The following is a 13,814-nucleotide window of genomic DNA, read 5'->3' on the forward strand; positions in this document are numbered from 1 at the left end:
TAAAGTCCTGGAGGAACTCCTGCACAGAGTTTTGACCTCAACTCTATTGAACACCTTTTGGAACACTAATTGTGAGCCTGGTCTTCTCATCCCACAACAGTACCTAACCTCACACATGCTGTTTTGGCTGGATGGGCAGAACTTCCCACAGACACTCTCCAAAATCTGGTGGAAACCCTTCCCATAAGAGTGAAAGCTGTCAGAACCACATAGAGGAAGCCAACTCCATATTAATGCCCATGGTTTTGGAAATGGATGTCAAACAACCTCAAGTGGTCAGGTGTCCACAAACCTTTGGCCATATAGTGTATAAGGTAAAGACTCACATCCTGGGATCTCCTAAGACAGGAACATCAATGCAGTAATATCAAATCTGCATGGTTTATTTATTTATTTTTTGCCTAAAGCTAACTGTTTAATAAAAAAAATAATTTAACCAACTCACAGCCTCCTCATTCACCTTTGATTTTGATTCAGACCCATTTTTGAAGCTTCCATGTTCCACAGAGAAGCACTGAAGGCTAAGCTGTGATCTGCACAGGCTTTGTCTTTGTGACCCTGATGGGGTGCGCATATAATCTACCAAATTTCACTTTGCTGCGCACATTAGAAACCACCGGTGCTCCTCATTCTGACATCTCCCAACTGCTACCTGTCAGACAACGCAAGACAATCCTACAGGCAAACCTTCTTGTGCAACTCGCAGCGGGAAGGATGAGCAACACTAACATTTTATAAAATGAGTGCATTGTTCCCAGACACATACCCTTCTTCTTGCCGGAGGATGTTTGGCTCGTTTTCTCATTCTCTTCTTTTTCTTCCTAAAAAGACAGTAACAACATGCTTATATAATTGAATAATTAAGGGAAATAATATTTAGGTCTGAAGCCAGGTAGTCTCACAGGGCCAGACGTGATTCTTACTTTGAGTGCCACCTTCAAGCCGTCTAATTGCACCCACCCACTTTTAAGTAAACTTCACTCATGGTTGTCTTCAGACAAGAAAATCTTATTTACATAAAGAGTTGTGGGAATCGGGAGCAAACCACCAAGACATGGAGTTGAAGTAGAAATCTTGAAAATCTTTAAAAAGTTGTAGCAACACTACTTAAAATGTTACTACATCTCCCAATGGCCCAAGCAGTAAAATGCTATTGGGCAGCTTTGGAGGGTGCAGGGACTGCTGGGAAGAAGACTGAGCAGGCAGGAGGCCCTTTGGGAATCACGATCGTTCGTTTGATTGTTCATACGCCTCTCACACTCAGTTGAATTACAGTTTCTATCTGGATGGACAGTACGTGCTGTCCTGTATGTGCTTGTCTGTGTGAGTTTATCTTGATTGGATACGTCTCCCAATCACCTCATGCTGCATCAGGAACTGGTAGGACAAAACTTTACATTCTTTTTGAAGATCTGTTCACAAGGTGTTTCTTTCATTCATCCATTATCAACTTCCCCTGGTATACTGGACTGTTCTGCTGTGCTGTGTTGTAATTTATTATCACTGGGATCTGAGGAGGGCCTTTACATATGCGGTTTTGGTTGTATTGTGTGCTCTTTTTCAGTTATTTGATTAATATCCATCCATCCATCATTCCATTATCCAATCTGCTATATCCAAACTACAGGGTCACAGGGGTCTGCTGGAGCCAATCCCAGCCAACACAGGGCGCAAGGCAGGAAACAAACCCCAGGCAGAGCGCCAGCCCACCGCAGGGCGCACACACACACACACACACACACACACTCACCCACACACCAAGTACACACTAGGGAAAATTTAGAATCGCCAATGCACCTAACCTGCATGTCGTTGGACTGTGGGAGGAAACCAGAGTGCCCAGAGGAAACCCACAAAGACACGGGGAGGACATGCAAACTCCACGCAGGGAGGAGCCGGGAAGCGAACCAGCGCTACCCACTGCGCCACCATGCCGCCCTTATTTGATTAAAATATTTATTATTATTTATTATTTATTATGTCTCTGTATGTGAATGTGTACATGCCAGGTCAAGGCTGGGTGTGTTCCTGGGTCTAGAAAATAAACAAATCACCATCTTTGGATGGTGTAAATCTTAGCGTCATCACGGATGATGACAGCTGAGCTCTTAGCTAAACAAACGAGCAACAAATGGACTCAAATGAGAATACCCACTTGGGGACAACCTGGTAAAAATATTGTAGTAAACATTGGAGAAATCCACCACTGCAAAGGTAAAGACCATCAAGCTTCATCCTAAAACACTCGCCCCCAACTCCTCAAGTCCATGCATTTTAAACTGCCGCAGTGTCAGAGATAGATCAAATGAAACTGAACAGAAGACTTAACGCTGAGAGAAAATAAAAAGTTTAAATTGCTGTTATCATTTCAGGAGCTCAGTAGCACAAGTTAACTGATGTTTAATGTTTAACTTGCACGTTGCAATGAGTGCGGCAATAGAAGAGACAAACACACACATATACCACTGCAGCTACGGGGCCTCTATGCATTTGAGAAGTGTTTCTGCCTGCTACGATATCTTTTTGTCATTCTGGGTGCTGCATCACTATATGGCATAATATTAACAAGTAAGAGTTTAGAAAATCATTTCAAGGTTAGGCGGTAATATTACCTCACTTTAGTTATTTGTTTATACATGCAGTCAGAAGGTGGATGCCAATCACCTCATGCTGCATCAGGAACTGGTAGGACAAAACTTTACATTCTTTTTTAAGATCTGTTCACAAGGTGTTTCTTTCATTCATCCATTATCAACTTCCCCTGGTATACTGGACTGTTCTGCTGTGCTGTGTTGTAATTTATTATCACTGGGATCTGAGAAGGGCCTTTACATATGCGGTTTTGGTTGTATTGTGTGCTCTTTTTCAGTTATTTGATTAATATCCATCCATCCATCCATCCATTATCCAACCTGCTATATCCGAACTGCTATATACGATATCTTTTTCTCATTCTGAGTGCTGCATCAAAATATGGCATAATATCAACAAGTAAGAGTTTAGAAAATCATTTCAAGGTTAGGCGGTAATATTACCTCACTTTAGTTATTTGTTTATACATGCAGTCAGAAGGTGGATGCTGTGCAGCCTTGTCTGTGCATCTATTGGTGATGTTAGGCAGATTTGTTGAATCGCTTGTTTTGAGTACTGAAATCAGCACCTCCTGGGGTTTGTCTTTATCATTTCTCTTAATGGCAATCTTTTTGATGGAGTCTGACACAGCGTTTATTCCGAATGCATATTTTGCAATTCATATTTTCACAAACATAGCTGTCAATTCTTTCAATCTTACATCAACTGTGACACTATCATTGTAATGCTGAACAAGAGAGCACACACAGCACCTGCGATGTCATATTCATCTTTGATTGCCAGTCCATTGATATCTTTGAACACCAATGTATGACCTGATGTAACAAAAAGGTTGTTCCCTTGCAACAGGTTATGCTTATTTTTAACACATGTAATGTGTTCACTGCACAATGTGACACACATTTGTATGTTTAACAGGGGAATTTTTAGTTGTCTTTTTGACTGTAGATGGATCATCGTAATAAGTAGCTTGCTGTCTGCCGGACCAGGTTAATGCGAGCACCACTGATCTTTGCAGTTCAAAATCAGCAACCCTGCTTTGAGCTCTGCCTTCATGAGGCATTGGATTGGTTTAGAAATGCAACACGCAGTGAGTTGTCTAATTGTTCCCACACAGTTTTAAGCACAACTCATACATGGTTGTCTCTAAACATACAGTACTGTGCAAAAGTATTAGGCAGGTGTGAAAAAATGCTGTAAACAAAGAATGCTTTCAGAAATATAAATAATGATTGTTTATTGTTATCAATTTACAAAATGCAAAGTGAGCGAACAAAAGAAAAATCTAAATCAAATCAATATTTGGTGTTACTACCTTTTGCCTTCAAACCAGCATCAATTCTTATAGGTCCACTTGCACAAAGTCAGGGATTTTGTAGGATTCTAGTCAGGTGTCTGCTCAACCAATTATACCAAACTGGTACTAATGATCATCAATGTCACACGTAGGTTGAAACACAGTCATTAACTGAAACAGAAACAGCTGTGTAGGAGGCTTAAAACTGGGTGAGGAACAGCCAAACTCTGCTGCCAAGGTGAGGTTGTGGAAGACAATTTCATGTCATGGCAAGATTGAGCACAGCAACAAGACACAAGATAGATATACTGCATCAGCAAGGTCTCTCCCAGACAAAGATTTCAAAGCAGACTGGGGTTTCAAGCTTTTTTGAAGAAGCACAAAGGAACGGACAACGTTGAGGATCATAGACACAGTGGTCGGCCAAGGAAACTTAGTGCAGCAGATGAAAGACACATCAAGCTTATTACACTTCGAAATCGGAAGATGTCCAGCAGTGCCATCAGCTCAGAACTGGCAGAAACCAGTGGGACCCAGGTACACCCATCTACTGTCCGGAGAAGTCTGGCCAGAAGTGGTCTTCATGGAAGAGTTGCAACCAAAAAGCCATACCTCTGACGTGGAAACAAGGCCAAGTGACTCAAGTATGCACGAAAACATAGGAACTGGGGTGCAGAAAAATGGCAGCAGGTGCTCTGGACTGATGAGTCAAAATTTGAAATATTTGGCTGTAGCAAAAGGCAGTTTGTTCGTCGAAGGGCCTGAGAGCGGTACAATAACGAGTGTCTGCAGGTAACAGTGAAGCATGGTGGAGGTTCCTTGAATGTTTGGGGCTGCATTTCTGCAAATGGAGTTGGAGATTTGGTCAGGATTAATGGTGTTCTCAATGCTGAGAAATACAGGCAGATACTTATCCATCATGCAATACCATCAGGGAGGTGTATGATTGGCCCGAAATTTATTCTGCAGCAGGACAATGACCCCCAACATACAGCCAAAGTCATTAAGAACTATCTTCAGTGTAAAGAAAAACAAGAAGTCCTGGAAGTGATGGTATGGCCCCACAGAGCCCTGATCTCAACATCACCGAGTGTGTCTGGGATTACATGAAGAGACAGAAGGATGTGAGGAAGCCTACATCCACAGAAGATCTGTGGTTGGTTCTTCAAGATGTTTGGAACAACCTACCAGCCGAGTTCCTTCAAAAACCTGTGCAAGTGTACCTAGAAGAATTGATGCTGTTTTGAAGGCAAAGGATGGTCACACCAAATATTGATTTGATTTAGATTTCTCTTTTGTTCATTCACTGCATTTTGTTGATTGATGAAAATAAATGATTAACACTTCCATTTTTGAAAGCATTCTTTGTTTACAGCATTTTTTCACACCTGCCTAAAACTTTTGCACAGTACTGTATGTACAGGTATGTCTGGTTCGGCAAGACTAGAAGCCAGGAAGCACAACTTTACACAAAGAGTTGTGGGAATCTGAAACAACCTAACAAGCCACAGAGTTGAAGCAGGAACCTTGACAATCTTTCAGAAGAGTCTGGATCAGAGTTTGGGACAGCTGAGCGATTCGTTAAACAAATGAGCAAGAAATGGAATGAATGGGCTCCTCTCGTCTGTCAAAGCAGGTAGAGACTTCCTCTAGGAGACTCAAAGTGGAGTTGCTTCCAAAAGAGCTTCCACCAAGTATCGTATTAAGGGTCGAAATATTTACATGAATGAGACATTTCAGCATTTGATTTTTAATAAATTGGCAGACCTATCTGAAGACATCTTTTCACTGTGTCATTATGGGTTATTGAGCATAGACTGATGGGCAGAAATGACAAATTTATCCATTTATAATAAAAACTGCAACAAAATAAATTGTGCAGAAAGTGAAGGGGTTTGCATACTTTTGGAGTTCACTGTATTTAATTTCTTTTCAAATTTCACTTTTCCCTCACAGGGCTAATGGAGCTGCTGTCAAGATGAACTGCTAACATGGCGGATGTGTGTGGATGCAGGGCGTAGGTGAGCTGTGCACTCAAGTGACGGCCCATTCATGGAGTGCTGCCACCTTACACCCAGTGCTCACAAGTTGGGTTCCATCCTCAAATAGCCGTAAACTGAACATGTGATTTAACAAATTGGACAAATTAATGAATGCATTTTTGGCCTAATCAATATTTACCTTTCAAAAAATGCAGATTTGTATTTTAATATTACATTGTCATTACTAATTTACCTAACACTGTACTAGGTACTGTAACCATTTTACATCGTGATATTGTTTGTTTGTTTTTTTTTGCAAGTTTTTTCCTCCTTTTTAAATACAGCAAATTAAAAGAAACAATAACACACCTCCACAAAATGAAAACCATTTTAACATAACATAACACAGATCGGTACGTACCTCTTCAGACATATCACTGTCGTAATTAAAACTGCAATAAGAAACCCCAAGCCTGCTCCAATATAAATGGATAATGTTTTGATAAGATCGTCTTTTTCTGAAATTGGACAAAACATTTGTTATTTTTACTTTAGACTGAAATTCGAAATCTATGAGCAACCGGCAAAGAAAAACATTGAACTCGGAAAGTATTCAGACCCCTGCACCTCTTTTATTTTTTGTTAGATAGATAGATAGATAGATAGATAGATAGATAGATAGATAGATAGATAGATAGATAGATAGATAGATAGATAGATAGATAGATAGATAGATAGATAGATAGATAGATAGATAGATAGATAGATAGATAGATACTTTATTAATCCCAATGGGAAATTCACAATTCATTGTTAGGCTGCAGCCTTGTGCTAAAATCATTTAAATGAATTTTTTACCCATAAGGTAAATGACAAGGTGACTAGCAATGCTAACTGTCGAAGATGGACAGTAGAATAAATTGATATCCCTTGCCCTAGGAGTACCTTCAGCACGTTTGCTCTGTATTTGAGTGTGTTTGAACCTCTCTTCACCACTGGTCCCTCTCTGAACGCATTCCCATTAAATCTTTTTCTCAAACCCTGTTATTCTGAAGCGTCTTACTCACCTCCTGCCCCCTTTTATACTTCTCTTCTTTGAAGGCGACTCTCCGCATGCCTCCTACGTCTTTACTCCTCCTCATGTGTCAGAGGGGGACATTTTTTTGTGCACTGGGTGGTTCCATTAGGCACCCATTGTTGGGACTGGGGGGTGAGAAGTTAAAAGGCTGTCTGCAGGATGTTGGTATTTGCCGTATTGCAAAGGAGTCACTTTGGCTGGTTGAGATTACAAACAATACCAAGTTGTGATAACAGAACTGCTGCTTCCTTGGAGGATGTCTGTATTTACCTGAAATTAACATGTTTCACAATATTGGTTTCTAATCAGCAGATCTGTACTCATTATTGGTTTGTAACAATACATTTTGTTAACTTGTGTTTTCATTAATTGTTAAACCCAGGAAATTTAGATGTGCCATTGATTAAACTGATTGTCCAGGACTGACAATGGCAGGGACTAAAGGAGATTTAAACTCCTGGGCAGGAGAGGGACGGTCTACTGAGAACTCTGCCAAGACACTTGGACAGAGCACAGGGGCTCACAGGCAGTCGAGGGTACCTGGCTGGCATGACGTGAGGCACAAGGTCGGCAACACTTACTTCCAGGGAGGAAGAGACAGCTCCACAAGGAGACGCCAGTTGTGGGTCCAGTGAGAGAGGGGAGACACATGAAAGGACCAAGCAAAGCTGGCAGATGAGAAATGAGGCGTGCCTAGGTCACAGCAACACAAGGAGCACAGAGTGGAAAAAAAAGGAACGACGAAGAGACGCTGACAGGGATTCAATGATTTGACAAAACTTCTGTTGGGAAACGAGTGTCCGGTGAACAGATTGCATCCGGGGACAGCTGAACAATTAAAAGTTGGGGTAACACAGTGCGCAAACTGGACTCTGCACCACTAAGGGTTGTATCCTCCAATTCTTGTTTTTAATGGACTTTTAGAGTGTGGACTGTGTGTTTTCCTTTTAAAAAAAGGAAATTAATTCCTGATATGTTTAGATTTTGTTATGTTCATTTATCTTTTAAATGTACTTTATATTGACGTGTAATAGAACTTACTGTTGCTTTTTTCTGAAATTACTGTTGTGTCTCTCATTGTGTGTTTACTCACCGCCCAATTTAAAGAAACCTGTGTGCTATTATTGGTAAATTTCAAGAGTTCCCAGTCCCTTAACAAAACTGGGTGGCGTAGTCGGATATTTTAATGGTGACTAAGTTAGATTACCTGTAAGTGTGACCAGACACCTGTCACACATGTGTTCCACACTCACACTTCCTCTTTCGATCATTTCACCAAATTTAAGTGACCAATCATACCAAAGCCAAACTGACCAATCAAAATGCTCCAAAGGACAGCAAACATAAACAGTCCTTTGTGTTTTATTATATAGTAGATAAAAAACTGATAAATCCTATTGACACGAGTATCCAGATCCTTTACTTTACTTAGTTCAGCCGCTTTTCCTTTAAATATTTCATTATATCCTTACCCTTTATTACAGTCAAGGAAATTGTTGTTCTGTTTTCTTCTTCAGTACTTTGTTGAAGCTCTTTTGACAGTGATTACAGCCTGGAGTCTTCCTGGGTTTGAAGCCACAAGCTTAACACATCTGGATTTATGGATTGTTCCTCAATTCTCTTTGAAGATCCTCTTAAGCTCTGTCAGGATGGATGGAAACCATTGGTGGACTTTTATTTTCAGGGCTCTCCAGAGTTGTTCGACTGGGATCAGATCTGGGCTCTGACTTTGCCACTCAAGAACATTCACAGAGTTGACCTTAAGCCACTTCTGCATTTTCTTTGCTTTGTGCTTAGGGTCATTGTCCTGTTGAAAGGTCCTGCCATTCTGGAGCAGGTTTTCATGAAGGATATCTCCATACTTTGCTCCATTCAGTTTTTCCTCAGCCCTGTCTAGCCTTTCAGTTCCCTAAGGCATGACGCTGCCATCATGCTTTACAGTTGTTATGGTATTGCACAGGTGATGAGCGGCACTTAGTTTCTTCCAGGCATGTCACTAATCTTGATTTCATCTGATTAGAGAATCCTTTACATGCCTTTTTTCAAACTCCAAGTGGGCTTTCACGTGTCTTTTACTGAGTGGAACCCTCCTTCATTTGCATGGATTCAGTGTAGTGTTGGGACACACAAAGCTGAAGCAAAGACCAGATCAGTGGTATGCTGCTGTGATGCTTATCCTTCTGGAAGCTTCTCCCATCTCCACACAGGTTTGCTGGAGATCAGCCAGAATGACAGTTGGGTTCTTGTGTTACCACCCATGATTGCTTAGTTAAGCAGAGAGGCTTGCTCTAAGAAGAGTTGTGGTTATTCCAAAACATCTTCCAATTACCGTATATACTCGAATATAAGGCGAGTTTTTCAGCACCCAAAATGTGCTGAAAAACATCACCGTCGGCTTATATTCGAGTCAGGTCCCGCTGCCCCCACCAACCAGAATGCTGGAGTGTGAGAGCGCGAGAGAGAGAGACACACATGTGAGAGAGAGAGATACACACACACGCGCCCGCGAAAGAGACACGCGCGAGAGAGAGACAGACACACGCACGCACGCACGCGCGCGCACGAGAGAGAAAGAGACACACGCGAGAGAGACACACACATGACCAACAGAGAGACACACATGCACGAGAGACACACGCTCGCCCGCGAGAGAGAGAGAGAGAGACACACACACGGGTGTGAGAGAGAGAGAGCGAGTGAGAGAGATATCATATTATCTTTGTTGACCCTCTTCTCCACTTACAGAGCTAGTTTACTGTTTTTCATTGAAATAAATACTCAAAAACATTTAACCTACTAATGCTTCAATTAATGTACGGTAATTTTATTGGTATTTATTTTGATTATTGAAACTTACCAGTAGCTGCTGCATTTCCCACCCTAGGCTTATACTTGAGTCAATACGTTTTTCCAGTTTTTGTAGGTAAAATTAGGCACCTCGGCTTATATTCGGGTCGGCTTATACTCGAGTATATACGGTAAGAATTATAATGGCAAATGTTTGCTTGGAAACCTTCAATACTGCATTAATTTCTTGGTAACCTTCCCGAGATCTGTGCCTTGACACAATCCTGTCTCTAAGCTCGGCCAGCAGTTCTTTTCACCCAATGATTTGGTTTTTGCTCAGTTGTGGGACCTTCTCTAGACAGGTGTGCATCAACTGAGTAGGCCACAGGTGGACACTGAACAAGGTGTAGAAACATCTCAGTAATGATCAATAGCTTGGGATGCACCTGAGCCAAATGTCAAGTGCCATAGCAAAGGGTCTGAATACAGTCGACCCTTGATATATGACTGGCCTGACATGCGAACAACTTGCTTTACGACCAAAATTTTTGTTTTGAATTACGACCAACATCTTGCGGTACGACCCGAATGTGGTCAAGTGTATCCGCTTGTGCGATTGTAAACAAACAGCCGAGAGCGTTTGTAAGCATCAGTCGAAGCCCAGATACATGTGTTTGTGGACGAAATTTCAGTCAGTGCAGTACTTTATATAATTTATTTCGATAATTGCTAAGTAAGGAAGCGAAGGTAACGAAGGTAAAGAAAGCGTTCACAATCGAAACGAAGAAGGAAATTGTGTGGAAATATGAGAGTGGCGTTCATGTGACAGATGTTGCTAATATTACAGCATGTCGAAATCCACCATCTCGACAATTTTACAAAGAAAAGATCTGTATAAGGAAACTCCTTCCAAACAATAACCACCTTCCATTTCATTCTCCTACTCCTTCCTTCCTGCAAGCCAAAGATGTCAACTTAAATGGTGAGTACAGTATGAAATTGTTGTTTCTGGTAGGCTAGGCACTTTTTATAACTTTTTGATTAGTACATTAGAAAAAAGTATTGGTGTTTTTGGTAAATTATGCACATTATACAACCCTTTTCTATTCAAAAAAGTTAAGTAAGTGCTGCTGTGGGTGGTTTGGAACACATTAAGGGCATTTCCATTATTTCTTATGGGAAAAATAGTCTTGACTTACAACCAACTTGAGTTACAACCAGAACTCGCGAACGAATTGAGTTCGTAAGTCAAGGGTCCACTGTACTTGCGTCAATGGGATATTTCAGTTTCAGTTCACCTTGTCATTCTGGGTGTCAAACATCACTGAATTCTGCTTGATGTGTCAGAAATGATTTCAAATTATTTTAGAACAAGGCTGCAACACACTTATAACTGAAAAAAGTGAAGGGAACTGAATACCTTTTGAAGGCCCTGTATGTATCATGTGGTTATTAGAATAAGCCAGAGTCATACATGAAGCCACCACATGGTGGCCCGAACATGGCAAAACATTAATGCCCTTCATTGTGCCTTAGTACAACAGCTTTTCCTTTAAATATTTCATTATATCCTTACCTTTTATTACTGTCAAGGAAACTGTTGTTGTTCTGTTTTCTTCTTTCATGGTGAAATGGCAGCGATACAGACCTTCATCATCAACGGTGACATTTTTGAGCAGCAGGCTGACTTGTAGAAAGTCGGTGCAGTTTAATATGCTTCTTTCTATGTAATCTGCACCAACAAGTGGCCGATGTGCAAAGCTGCAAGAGGCTACGTTGTCCTTAAAGCCGTCTCCAAGTTTTTGAATAACCACGCTGTAGATGGTTCCTTTCAAATTATAGTTGCATTTCAGCAAAAAGTCATTTGCTTCCTTAATTTCAATATTTAAATCAGGATTATGTGTTTTCAAAGCATCTGAAAATAAAAACAGATAAACAAACATAATAAGTTTCAGTCAAATGCTTATTTAAAATGTAGTTGGTTGTCTGTATCCGCGTAGGATTGGCTCCAGGATTCCACGTGGATACCAAAATGTGCAAGTCCCCTTGATAAAATGGAGTAGCGTTTCCATAGAACGTACACACATCCTTACATATACTTTAAATCAAGGGTCGCCAACTCCACTCCTGGAGGACCTACCGTGGCTGCAGGTTTTCATTCTAACCCTTTTCTTAATGGGTGACCTGTTTTTGCTGCTAATTAACTTCTTTTCAATTCATTTTAATTGACCTGCTCCTGAAGACTCAGACCCCTTAATTGTTTCTTTATCCTTAATTAGCAGCCAAACAATAATGAGATACAAAATGAGCCAAAACAACTGGTGTCCATCATACGATATCTGAAAATAAAGGAAGATGAAGGTCTCAGGAATGCTGATCTGCTCAGGTCCACAAAACATTTTACCAGTGCTCTTAGAAAAGAGAAAATCAACAATTTCAGAAATGTCTGCTATTGCACAAATGAGAGCAGCGACAAGCCACGGAATTAAAGAACGGGTTTAATCAACAACAAGAATCGGCGCCTAATTAGGCAACTGGTTGGAGTGAAATTGGTTGGAGTTTGAGGTCCTCACTTAGCTGGTCTTCTGTTGGTTCACTCACTTCACTTTTCATTTCTGTTTGGGTGCCATTTAAGGAAAGAAATGAAGCAATTCAGAGGAACGAGGAAGAAATTTTTCCACAGAAACAAAGGGTGCACATGTAACCCCCCTTTTACAGGGGTCCATCGATTCCTGGTATCTACCGTAATTTAAAGGCGAGCTCACATGTGTGTAAATTCCAGATGGCGTACTCTGTGTTGTGTAACTATGTCTCTTCTGGTCAAACCGCAGATCACCCTTTCAAATCCCCTTTAAACTTAATTATTTAATGTTTCAATTAGGCTCAAGAGGCTAAAGAGCAAACAGAAAAAGCCAGAATCAGTGGAGATTCGGAAACTGTTTTGCATTTCCTTCGTATCTACGGCGCTGCTGCTTAAAACATCAAATAATTACTAAAGTGCTACTTATTAAAGCACAGACAAATAAAAATCAACAGCAAACACTTTTAGAAAACTGGATAAAGAGAACAAGATTTATGAAAGAGTTTAGCTCACCTAAAAAGCAAACATAAAAGGAAACTGCCGAAATCGTTTTCCATCAACAGCATTGCCCCTTCCAGCACAAGCGAGAGCAGGCGACATCAAGCACAAGGCTTCCTAACAGAAAACATTTAGAACCTCATCTCTCAATGCTTGAACATTAAATTAATCAGCCACGCACACAAGCGAAAAAACGAGACGTGATGCAGACGATGCTCAAACAATGAGTGCTGGAGAGAGACTGAGGATCTGTGAAATGTCAGGAGGCTACAGCAGGAGCAGGGTGTGCCAACACATCACTTCATTCATGTGAATTCATTGTAATGTTTGGTGCCCAACAAATTCAGGTTTTGCTTTTTGGAACTTTCTGGAATTTTTCTTTTAATGTTTGATCCGTGGGTGCAGAACCCACAGACAGGGCTGTCTTAACGTACGGGCACAATGGGCACTGGCTTGGGGCTCCAGAAGCAAGGGTCCCACAATGTTTTTGATACCTATGTATATTTCTGTTTTCCAATTAAACAGGGACCCTAGCACACTACTTGCCCGGGGGCCTATGAATCTGTTAAGAAGGCCCTGCCCACAGGGGGGTCGACATTCATCATTAAAAATATTTTGAAAACCATAGAAATTCACATTTACTATCTTAAACAAAATATAATAATTTCCTGTACAGTAATCCCTCCTCCATCGCGGGGGTTGCGTTCCAGAGCCACCCGCGAAATAAGAAAATCCGCGAAGTAGAAACCATATGTTTATATGGTTATTTTTATATTGTCATGCTTGGGTCACAGATTTGCGCAGAAACACAGGAGGTTGTAGAGAGACAGGAACGTTATTCAAACACTGCAAACAAACATTTGTCTCTTTTTCAAACGTTTAAACTGTGCTCCATGACAAGACAGAGATGACAGTTCTGTCTCACAATTAAAAGAATGCAAACATATCTTCCTCTTCAAAGGAGTGCGCGTCAGGAGCACTGAATGTCAGAAAGTGAGA

The 13,814-nt window shown here is 40.9% G+C and overlaps 2 protein-coding genes across 3 annotated transcripts in view; both read right to left on the reverse strand.

Moving 5' to 3' along the window:
• Positions 1 to 13,814, reverse strand: part of LOC114653862 (protein disulfide-isomerase TMX3-like) — a 1,157,775-nt gene that overhangs the window by 1,104,511 nt on the left and 39,450 nt on the right. The window lies entirely within an intron of this gene.
• The window catches only part of cd226 (CD226 molecule), a 63,755-nt gene that overhangs the window by 3,624 nt on the left and 46,317 nt on the right, over positions 1 to 13,814 (reverse strand). For both annotated transcript variants that reach the window (XM_051929284.1, XM_028803401.2), the window contains 3 exons: positions 11,313 to 11,651; positions 6,293 to 6,389; positions 767 to 821 (listed from right to left, as the gene is read on the reverse strand). In XM_051929284.1, coding sequence (XP_051785244.1) covers positions 767 to 821; positions 6,293 to 6,389; positions 11,313 to 11,651 — 491 coding nt within the window. The remainder of the gene's footprint in view (positions 1 to 766; positions 822 to 6,292; positions 6,390 to 11,312; positions 11,652 to 13,814) is intronic.

This window comes from Erpetoichthys calabaricus, chromosome 6 (genome assembly GCF_900747795.2).
Source record: "Erpetoichthys calabaricus chromosome 6, fErpCal1.3, whole genome shotgun sequence".
In the NCBI taxonomy this organism is placed as follows: domain Eukaryota; kingdom Metazoa; phylum Chordata; class Cladistia; order Polypteriformes; family Polypteridae; genus Erpetoichthys; species Erpetoichthys calabaricus.